Source organism: Nicotiana tabacum, chromosome 19, assembly GCF_000715075.1.
Source record: "Nicotiana tabacum cultivar K326 chromosome 19, ASM71507v2, whole genome shotgun sequence".
NCBI lineage: Eukaryota > Viridiplantae > Streptophyta > Magnoliopsida > Solanales > Solanaceae > Nicotiana > Nicotiana tabacum.
The window spans coordinates 1,345,441-1,357,671 of record NC_134098.1 but is presented as its reverse complement, the minus strand read 5'-3'; the positions used below and the strand labels follow the sequence as shown (position 1 = coordinate 1,357,671).

Below are 12,231 nucleotides of genomic sequence, written 5' to 3'. Positions count from 1 at the left end.
CTTGTGCAACAAATTTTCGACATATGCGTTTAATAAATATGTATATCTAAAGTTTGAACTACTAATTTCTCAAATATATATGTTCGAAACAAAAAATAGTTTTTCTCAAGTTTAAACTACAAATCTTTCATATAGGCCTTACTTTCTTAAAATTTCGTTTATATATGAAATTTTAAACTTATTTACCTGATTTTAGCTAGATTTTTCTATTTATTTAAAGTAACAAAAGTTTTTTTTTATAAAATATACACAAATTCGGTCAAAGCTACACTTTATATATAACTTGAATATAATTTTTTATTATACAGAATCTGACCAAAAGTTACAATTTATATACAACTTGTATGCAAATATTTTGTATAGAATCTGGTCAAAAATACTAAAATTTATATATAACTTATATACAAAATATATACAATATATACCATTTATATTTTGTATATGAAAGATTTCCCAACTAATCACATGTTAAGTATATACAAAATTGAATTCTAACGACCTTCAAAGTAAGTAAAATGAATAAAGTATGAATTTGCACTATTCTACCTTTCTCTATTGGACAAATGACTGACTTCTCGATAGAGAGCTCTTTATATCCTATAATTAGGTCTATATATTCGTGTAAATCAGAATAAGTCGGACGACTTTGAATATTGAATGGTCAAAATCGAAATAAAAATCGATTGACATCTCAATCTCAAATTCTCAACTAATGAATTATTGAATGGTTGTTTATCTACTTTGCGGATTCTTTTAATCTTTTTATGCTTTTTAGTATCCAAATTTGATGAAAGATTGATGTTAATGTCCAAAGAAAATGACTATATAAAGAAGAAGCCTTGACCCAAAAAAATTGGGAGGGGTAGCGAAATATCTTGCCGCATAAGTAGCGACCTGCACGAATGGTGTAACGACTACCTCTCTCTCCGACATGAAACTGCTATTACACAAAAAAGTTGACAGTATAAAATATAAATTTAAATTATATATAGTGTCATTGTAAGAAATTATTTTACACTATTAAATCAGTTTTACCTTTGACGTATCTTATTTTCAAGATTACAAATCTCATGGAAGCTTATATGTAATAACGTTAGCGTGACTTGTTAATGTCCAAAATTATTTATACTAACGGTGCATATAACTCAAACTCATGAAATATATACTGAACAAAGTTTCAAGCAACTTAACCATGAATACATACTTATTTATTGGACTGATAATGCAAGACTGCAGAAACAAGTAATCAAATGAAAATAGAAAGAAGATATAACAAAATGCATTGTAAATGGTGTTAGAAATTAGACTGGTAGGTAAGTCATGCAAATCTATATAGAGATTAGTTTAAACCTGCTATTCTTCATATAACATAATCATTACAATTATTCACCCCCACCAGAAAATGAAGAATAATTATTCAACAGATTGATTGGATTTTTAGTTTGCTTTCTAAAATGATAATGGCATTCAAATTGATAGCCATATTGTTACTGGAAATAAATCTTGCATTATTTGGCAGGGAAGGAAATGTTTTTGCAGTTAAAAGCATTCAGGTATGGGTAATAGTTTTATGTACATTATATATATAATTTTTAAAAAACATTTCCCAGTTTCTTCTGAAACCTACTTTCTTTGATACCAAAAGAAGGAAGAATGGATATTCCTCTATATACGTTGTTCAGACTTTTCAAAAACTATTGCATATGTGTCATATCTTTAAAAAATACATTGTTTTTGATGAATCGACATGCACTCGACGATATTTTTAAAAAGTCGTAGCAACATATAGTCTACTAGTGCCATTTCCTTTTCCCTTTCACCAAGGTAGTATCAAGTATTATTAGTAGATAGTGGCATTATAAATTTTTCCCTTTCTCTAATACTTATATCAGTTATCACCAGACCATTTTTTCTACACAACTATATTTTCTTATATATCGAATATAATAGTTTTTCTATACATTGAGTTGTTACTTGATGTTTTTTTTTTTTAAATTCTTTTGACTTTTTGTTAGAGTGAAGATGGAGATGTCATTGACTGCATTGACATTTTCAAGCAGCCAGCTTTGTCTCATCCTGCTTTGAAGAACCACAAAATCCAGGTCTGTTCAACTGACATTAACAATTACAGGAAGAGTTTATTAATACAATTATAAATATTAAAGTGTAAAAGAATTTTTATTCTATCATGTCGCTGAAATAACGATAACTTAAGTAATCATCCATAAAATGAAGAGGTAGTAACCTGAAAAACAGGGAAGATTAATTATCTATCTACTACACCATGTTATACTTCACGTATATATTTACGTTTTCCATTTTATACGATACTATTTTTTTAAATTTGCTCCAAAACAAAATGATACATTCTATATTTGGAAAAGATTTAATTTTAAACTTCTCATTTTATCCTTAGTGACATGGTTTTATGGCTATATAAATATACATGGCATGTCCAAGACCACAAAAAAAGTACAGCCCGGTGCACAAAGCATTCCGCGTTCAGGCAGGATCCGAGGAAGGGCCGGCACACCCCAAAAAGTGTGATGTAGGCAACCTACCATGATGCAAACATCAATCGCTAATTCAACAATATGTTTAAGACCACAAATTTAAAAAATTTATCTTTTCTTAAATCTGTGCCGAATCAAACAACTTCATATAAGATTAAACGGGGATATAAGTTACATCATTTAATTATAGGGAAAAAAAGATACATATATTTCATTCATAAAGCAAAGCTGCAGATTAAAACCATTTTGCTTCACTGATCAGATGACACCAAGTGATAAACCAGTGATGGAGAATTTTCTCACACCAAAAAATACAAAAACAGACCAAGAATCCTACAAGTTTGTCACGACACAAATCTGGCAAAAAGATGGAAATTGTCCAAAAGGGACAATTCCCATTCGAAGAACACAGAAGAAGAAGAAGGATCAATTGAAGAAGCCTAGCTTCTTTCATAGAGATAATGGATTGAAGAGCAAAAAGGATATCTACCTTTCACAGATGAATCACTCAGTGAGTAATTTTTCTATCAATGTAGTTTTTTAATATATGATGACGGGTTAGTTACTATTTTTATCAGGTTACTAATTATGCTTATCATATATATATTTACTAGTAATGAGAGTACATTTTAGAAAAGGGGTAAAAAAAATGACCCTCTACTATACGAAAGTTATATTTAATTTTATCCATCATTATATTTTGGACCTTAATATCATTGTCGTTAGCAAACCTTGACGTTAAATGAGTTCAAATCTGAAGTATAACAGAGAATAGATAGTTCTAAACCATAGTCAAAAGTAAAGGATAAATAGGGCCTTTTCAAATATTTTGATCGATACACGAAATCCACTCAATTCAAGTTACAACTCTATTAAATTGTCAAGGGCATATGAACACTAAATATTAAAATTTTAAATATATGTTTTTTCGAAAGTGCTATGTCGTGCCTTTTATGTAATGGATTATATGAATGTCTGTTATTTAGAAATATTATTTATGTTTAACACTAAAGTACGACAAATTAAGGGTACGCCATTGAGATATATATTTAGTATAGAAAAAGAGTAAATTTAAATACTTTCCCTACATTATAAGTGATTTGATAATGTAATATAAATATTGTAGAGAAATTCTTCCTTCCTTTCTAAACCTAATCTTTTTATTTCCTTTTGGTTTTGTTGACATGGATATGTAGTTGGCTATACTGCATACAGAAGGATATAGATATTTAGGAGCAAAAACAGACATGGTAACGTGGAATCCTCATGTGGAAGCAGATGATGAGTATAGCACTTCTCGAGTTGCACTTATCAGTGGAGCTTACTATGACTATCAAGACATTGAATCTGGATGGGCAGTTAGTATAATAGTTTCTCTTACCTTATCTTTTTTCTTTAAATATATCCCATAGTATGTTGCTCGGATTTTTCAAAGATATCGCCAGATACGTATTAGAATCTTTAAAAAAGTAGTGTATTTTGACGGATTCGATAAGGGTGTGATAGCATTTTTTGGATAGTCCGCGCAACATAACTTCTAGTATTATTCATACTTCTAGTTTATGTTGCTAAGACTCTCCAAAAATATCACTGGAAGCACGTTGAATCCTCCATAATAGTACATTTTGGCGGATTCTACACGGATACGACAACATTATTAGAGAGTCCACGCAACATAGCTTTTAGCTAATATTGTTCATACTTCTAGTTTATGTTACTAATTAAGACTCTCCAAAAATATCGTCGGATCCTCCAAAAATAATGTATTTTGGCGGATTCGACACGGGTGTGGCAATATTTTTTAAGAGTCCGCACAACAAAGTTTCTGGTGTTGTGCTCTAGTTATATACATTGCCATTGTAAAAATTCTTTAAACTGTCAGTGTAGTTTCATAGAATTAAACTTGCGTGTTATTAATAATTTGTAGCATTTACTAAATGGTTGATTAATTTCAACATTTTAGGTTAATCCAAGGGTTTATGGCGATAGGCAAACGAGATTTTTCACTTATTGGACTGTAAGTATATTTAGATATCTTCATTTCTTAGTCATTTTGTTTAAATTATCTCGTTTTCTACTTATGAAAATTCCTAAGTTCAACCTAATATTAATTATTTTGACAATTACTCCATTATACTTTAACAGCATTATTACAAAGAAATAGTATCACTTTTTAAAGGTTACCAAACAATATAATCATAAAGAATTACTTGTAACTGGTTTTTGAGTGACTTGATTGTATATAGTCTTTTACACCATTAATTGGCTGATTAAAATAAATGGTAAGTAATATGTTATAACATATTTAATTATACTGATAGTGTAAATAATCTTTACACTTTCAGTGTATATAACTTAAATCCGACCTTCTTAAGGGCTTTTGCCTTGGTCATCGATCTCGACTGCCACGGCAACGAGTTAAAGGACTACAGCCTCTGTGATAAAAATTATTTATATTGATAATATATATAACTTAAACTCAATTAATAACCATGTTAAATTAATGTAATTTATGACAATTTTTTCTGTGTGAACTTACTGTGTGTTTGGATGTTCAAATGATAGAGTGATGGCTCAAAAGAAACAGGTTGCTTTGACCTGACATGCCCTGGTTTTGTACAAACAAGTCATGAGATAGTACTTGGTGCAGCTATATACCCAATCTCAACCCAAAATGGCCTCCCTTATTCAATTACTGTTTACATTTACAAGGTTAGTAACATCATATATATTTTTTGGTTTTCCATTCGGTTCCATATTCATATTGGGTCCAAACTAATTCGGATCCGCGTCGTTAGTGACGGACCCAGGATTTTGTGCAAGCGAGTTCAATTTTAGAAGTACATAACTTTAGTCGTAAAATATTAGTTGTCAAGTGGGTTCAAATAAAATATTTGTACAAAATTTACGCAACTTTAATCCTAATTTATATATATACACAATATTATTTTTTGATGAAGCGGGTTCAATTGAACCCGCTTGCCACCACGTGCGTCCGCCACTGTGCGTCGTATACGCCTCATTATAGAAGAAAACGCTCTATTTTTTTAATTTCCTATATTCAAATCTGAAACTTCTTATTAAGATTGTTGACGGCCAACTTAATAGTGTAGAGCTCTTTTCATTTCAGTGTAATGGCCAATGTTATAAGGCCAAGTATTTATTTCTTGTAATAGCTTCTATTCTATTATTATTTTTCTTTAGGTGGATCCGGGGTAATCATACTGAAATTCTTTACTCATAGTATTACTAATTCTTCTCATGCTTTTGCAAATACACATCGACACACATTATATTATGAATCTAAGTTATATATATATATTGATAATGTAATAATTTTATACTATCACCTTAATTTAATTGGGCATAGCAGGCTATCATATAAAGTTTGCTATGAAAAGTTGACTACTATTTATAGGTCAACTTAACTCTCGATAGTATAAAAATGATAGTTACACATAACTTACTTTTTTTATTACATCTAGGTTGTGTTGACCTACAAGTAACTTTTCATAGCAAATCATATAAGGTAATTACTAAAAGAATAGAACAACAATTGTCAAATTATATCTAGTAAAATTTCCGTAACAACATAAAAATTATTAACACTATAAATATACATCATTAAATTCTTTAAATCATTCTTGTATTATTTCTCGTAGGCGTGCATATCCAAATTCATGTAAGAAAAAAAATATTATTAATTCAATTTACGTGCCTTCCTTTTCGAATAAAGATAACTTGCTCACATTTGACAATGACTGTCTCTTTTTTTTATCTTATAATTTCTCCTTATTTTTCACCTAATTAGGATTTAAATACAAGCAACTGGTGGCTACAATATGGAGAAACAATAAACATAGGATATTGGCCATCAGAGATATTTGAAGGTGGGCTAAAATACCATGCAGAAACAGTTCAATGGGGTGGTGAAGTTTATAGCAGCAAAGTAGGGACACATCCACATACAAAAACACAAATGGGAAGTGGAGCTTTTCCTATTTTCATATATGCAAATACAGGTTTTATGAAAAGAATGAGAGTTCTTCAAAATTCAATGGAGTTGAGATTTCCAGAATATGTTGATGCTTATTCTGAGGAATATGATTGTTATCGTACTCAATATATGGGTGATTATGTTGAAGAACCTGAATTTCACTTTGGAGGACCGGGAAGGAATCCAATATGCCCTTAAAAGCACATTGTTGCGCTAGCTTCAGTTCCAAACAAGTCGAGGTCGGTTGTATGAATTGTTACTAATTTTGAATTTTGTTGAGTTTATTATCAATCTTGAATTCGCTTTAACAGCTTGTTTGGATGATTGTTATCTATTGTATTGTATTGTTACTTTAAATACAATACTTATTTTGATCATTACTTAATTTATTATATCACATCGTTAGATTTGTCGTTATGTAAAGACGAAGAGTGCCACTTTATGTAACGATCAATTTGATGTGGTCGTGTCGTTACCTAATTTTTTCCTCATCTTGCCCTTCCTAATTATTAACTAAAATTATTTTATCTTTTGCGCTACAGCCCGGTGCACTAAGCTCCCGCTATGTGCGAGGTCCGGGGAAGGACCAGACCACAAGAGTATATTGTATGCAGTCTTACCCTGCAATTCTGCAAGAGACTATTTTCACAGCTTGAACTCGTGACCTCCTAGTCACATGACATCAACTTTACCAGTTACGTCAAGGCTCGCCTGTTTTCCAAAAGCAAATGTATTTAAAATTTCACTACCAAATCAACATGATAAACTAGAATATAAAAGTAACGGTGGAGGATAAATCAATTGTTGTTATAAAATAAATACTATAAAGTAGATAAACTGAAGACAAGTATAGAGAGAAACTGATATATTATTCAACTTCAAATTCATGTACATAATGAATTGAAAACTCCTCTATTTATAGAAGAAAGGAAGCAGCTGCAAGGCTTTTCTTTAGTTGCTTGTAAGCTGTCTGCATAAGCTGCTTGCAACCTGCCTGCTTAATAAGAAGCTGCTGCAAATCATTTCATTGAGCTGCTTGCAACCTGTCTGCATCAGTTGCTTGTAGATAAACTTCAACAGAGTACTAAATGGATAATCTTCTTAAGGAAAATTATCTATAGCGGAGTAATAAATGAACATCCACAATATAATTATTTTTATAACACTCCCCCTTGGATGTTCATTAAAAGGTATTGTGCCTCGTTAAAATCTTACTAGGAAAAATTCAGTGGGAAAAATCCTAATGAAGGAAAAAGAGTACACATATTTAGTAATACGCATTTCTAGATGCCTCATTAAAAACCTTATAAGGAAAACCCTGTGGGAAAAAACCTTAGTAAGGAAAAAAAAGAGTACATCGCGTATTTTACTCCCCCTGATGAAAACCTTATTTCAAATATTTGAGTCTCCGCATTCCAATCTTGTATACCATCTTCTCAAAAGTTAAAGCTGGCAAAGATTTAGTGAATAAATCTGCCGGATTGTCACTTGAACGGATTTGCTGCACATCAATGTCACCATTTTTCTGAAGATCGTGTGTGTAGAATAATTTTGGTGAAATGTGCTTCGTTCTATCTCTTTTTATAAATCCTCCCTTCAATTGGGCTATGCATGCAGCATTGTCTTCGTATAAAATTGTGGATCTTTTATCACACTCCAAACCACATTTTTCTTGAATAAAATGAATCATTGATCTCAACCATACGCATTCCTTACTTGCTTCATGAATAGCTATTATCTCAGCATGATTTGAAGAAGTAGCAACAATTGACTGCTTTATGGAGCGCCATGATATGACAGTACCTCCACATGTAAACACGTACCCAGTTTGAGATCGAGCTTTATGGGGATCAGATAAATAACCTGCATCTACATAACCAACAAGATCTGCACTACCTTTATTAGCATAAAATAAACCCATATCAAGAGTTCCCTTTAAATATCGCAAAATATGCTTAATCCCATTCCAATGTCTCCGAGTAGGAGAAGAACTATATCTTGCTAGTAAATTAACAGAAAATGCTATGTCAGGCCTTGTAGCATTAACAAGATACATAAGTGCACTAATTGCACTGAGATAGGGTGTTTCAGGACCAAGGAGTTCCTCATCCTCTTCTGGAGGTCGGAACGGGTCCTTATTCACTTCAAGTGATCGAACAACCATTGGTGTACTCAATGGGTGCGCTTTGTTCATGTAAAAGCGTTTTAAGACCCTTTCTGTATAGGCAGATTGATGCATAAAGATCCCGTTTGCTAAATGTTCAATTTGCAATCCAAGACAAAGTTTTGTTTTTCCAAGATCTTTCATCTCAAATTCTTTCTTAAGATATTCAATTGCCTTTTGGAGCTCTTCTAGAGTTCCAACAAATTTATGTCATCAACATAAACAGCAAGTATAATAAATTCTGATGTCATTTTATTTATAAAAATATATGGACAAATAATATCATTTATGTAACCCTCTTTCAGTAAATATTCACTAAGGCGATTATACCACATGCGCCCAGATTGCTTTAAACCGTACAAAGATCTTTGTAATCTGATTGAATACATTTCCCGAGATTTCGAATATGCTTCAGGCATTTTAAATCCTTCAGGAATTTTCATGTAAATCTCATTATCAAGTGACCCGTACAGATATGCTGTAACCACATCCATCATATGTATTTCAAGTCTTTCACGTAAGGCTAAACTGATGAGATATCGAAATATTATGACATCCATAACTGGTGAATATGTTTCTTCATAATCAACTCCAGGTCGTTGTGAGAATCCTTGTGCGACAAGGCGAGCCTTGTATCTTTCAACTTCATTTTGGTCATTCTTTTTTCGCACAAAAAACCATTTATGACCAACTGATTTTACACCAGCAGGTGTTTGGACTACTGGTCCAAAGACCTCTCTTTTAGCAAGTGCGTTCAATTCTGATTGAATTGCCCCTTGCCATTTTGGCCAATCAGATCTTTGTTGACATTCTTCGACAGATCGGGGTTCAAAATCCTCACTATCTTGCATAATGTTAAGTGCAACATTATATGCAAAAATATTATCCACCACTATTTCAGATCGATTTAAATTAATCCCATCACCAGTAGAACTTATTAAAAGTTCCTCGCTCACTTGAGTCTCGGGTTTATTGATTTCTTCAGGAATCTCATAACTAATCAGATCTTGGGTCTCTTCAGGAGATCCCTTCATAATATCATTTTGATCATTTGTCGATTTTCTTTTTCTAGGATTTCGATCCTTAGAACCTATAGGCCTACCACGCTTTAGGCGTGCTTTAGGTTCACTAGCTCTCATACTAATAGATAGTCCTGCTGGGACATCAATTCGGATAGGCACATTCTCTGCAGGGATATGTGACTTAGTTATCCTTTTCAAATCAGTAAATGCGTCTGGCATTTGATTTGCTATATTCTGTAAATGGATGATCTTCTGGACCTCCTGATTACATATAGGGGTACGTGGATCAAAGCGAGATAATGATGAAACTTTTCACATAATTTCTCTTTTGATTTCCTTTTTCTCTCCCCCTAATTGTGGGAAATTTATTTCATCAAATCGACAATCTGCAAATCGAGCAGTAAATAAATCTCCCGTTAATGGTTCAAGATAGCGAATAATAGAGGGTGATTCAAACCCAATATATATTCCTAACCTTCTTTGGGGGCCCATCTTACTGCGCTGTGGTGGTGCTACTGGCACATATACAACACATCCAAAAATTCGTAGATGGGCAATATTTGGTTCATGACCAAAAACTAATTGTGACGGAGAATATTTATTATAATGTGTTGGTCTGAGACGGATAAGTGATGCTGCGTGCAAGATAGCATGGCCCCAAACAGTAGTGGGCAATTTTGTTTTCATAAGTAGTGGTCTTGCTATCAATTGCAGTTGTTTAATAAATGACTCTGCAAGGCCATTTTGAGTATGAACATAAGCTACCGGATGTTCAACTTTTATTCCCAACTGATAGACAGTAATCATCAAAAGCTTGAGATGAGAATTCTACAGCATTATCAAGGCGAATAGCCTTTATAGGATAATCTGGGAATTGTGCCCTTAATCGAATTATTTGGGCTAATAACTTTGCAAACGCCAGGTTGCGAGATGATAGTAGGCAAACATGAGACCATCTTGAAGATGCATCTATTAGGACCATAAAATATCTAAACAGCCCACTTGGTGGGTGAATAGGTCCACATATATCCCCATGTATACGTTCTAAAAAGGTAGGGGACTCAATGCCAACCTTCATTGGTGATGGTCTAGTGATCATTTTGCTTTGATAACAAGCATCACAAGAAAATTCATCATTTGTAAGAATCTTCAGGTTCTTTAATGGATGCCCACTCGAATTTTCAGTAATTCGTCTCATCATTATTGATCCAGGATGACCCAAACGGCCATGCTAAAGCACAAAAGTATTTGAATCAGTAAACTTCTGGTTTACGATAGAGTGTGCTTCAACTGTACTAATCGTTAAATAGTATAAGCCAGAAGATAAAGTTGGTAACTTTTCTACAATGCATTTCTGGCCAGAAATATTCTTTGTAATACAAAGATATTCCACGTTCATTTCATCTATTGTCTCAACATGATACCCATTTCGGCGGATATCTATAAAACTCAACAAGTTTCTTCGGGACTTAGAGGAGAATAATGCATTATCTATAATAAGTTTTGTTCCCTTAGACAGAAATACAATAGCTCTTCCGGAGCCTTCAATCAAACTTATATTACCAGAAATTGTAGAAACATTTGCTTTTTCCTTATGCAAATAAGAAAAGTATTTCTGATCTTTGAATATGGCATGAGTTGTTCCACTATCAATTACACAAATATCTTCATGATTGGTCTTTGATCCAAACATAATTTGAGGATTATCCATATTCTTCAAAATGACATAAACAAAATAAATATGATAGTAAATATTATTATCAAAGCATAACTTTTATTTATGTACAACAATTACATAACCATATTATCTACTACAAATATCAAAAATTAAAATATTTATATTTCTACAGATTCACTACCGATCACATGACTTGTTTCTCCTTCTGGGAGTGCAAAATAATCAGCTACATCCAAATGTATGAAGTCTAAATTATCTTCAGAAATAAAATTTGCTTCAGCATTTTTCTCTGTCTTCTTCAGGGAGGCTTGATACAGCTCAACCAGGTGCTTCGGCGTACGACATGTACGTGACCAGTGCCCTTTTCCTCCACATCTATAGCATGCATTTTCTGGCTTTGCTTCTTGTACCGCTTCATGCTTTTGTTCCTTCCTTTTCTACTGCTGGTGGTGAGGAGGGTTCTTTGGTGCATTGTTATTACCACAATTAGAGTTTTCTCCCCGACCACGGCCATGACCACGACTGGGGCCACGTCCTCTTCCACGCTTAGCTTGGTGGAAGTTCGTCTCATTCACTTCAGGGAATGGACAAGAACCAATAGGTCGGCTTTCATGGTTTTTCATTAATAGCCCATTATGTTGCTCGGCTACAAGAAGATGTGAGATAAGTTCAGAATACTTTTTAAATCCCATCTCTAGATATTGCTGCTGCAGGAGCATATTCGAGGCATGAAAAGTGGTGAAAGTTTTCTCCAACATATCATGATCAGTAATATTATCACCACATAGTTTCAATTGGGAAATAATTCTGAACACAGCAGAATTATACTCACTGATAGATTTAAAATCTTGTAGCCT

At 32.9% G+C, this 12,231-nt stretch overlaps 1 protein-coding gene across 1 annotated transcript; it reads left to right on the top strand.

The window, feature by feature from the left end:
• The first annotated feature begins 1,385 nt into the window (after nt 1-1,385).
• LOC107790806 (protein neprosin-like) lies at nt 1,386-6,849 on the top strand. Its single transcript, XM_016612773.1, has 7 exons — nt 1,386-1,553; nt 2,016-2,102; nt 2,776-3,024; nt 3,710-3,871; nt 4,477-4,530; nt 5,079-5,225; nt 6,325-6,849. The coding sequence occupies exons 1-7, from the start codon at nt 1,455-1,457 to the stop codon at nt 6,706-6,708; spliced, it is 1,182 nt and encodes a 393-aa protein (XP_016468259.1). The 5' UTR covers nt 1,386-1,454; the 3' UTR covers nt 6,709-6,849.
• Nucleotides 6,850-12,231: the final 5,382 nt, after the last annotated feature.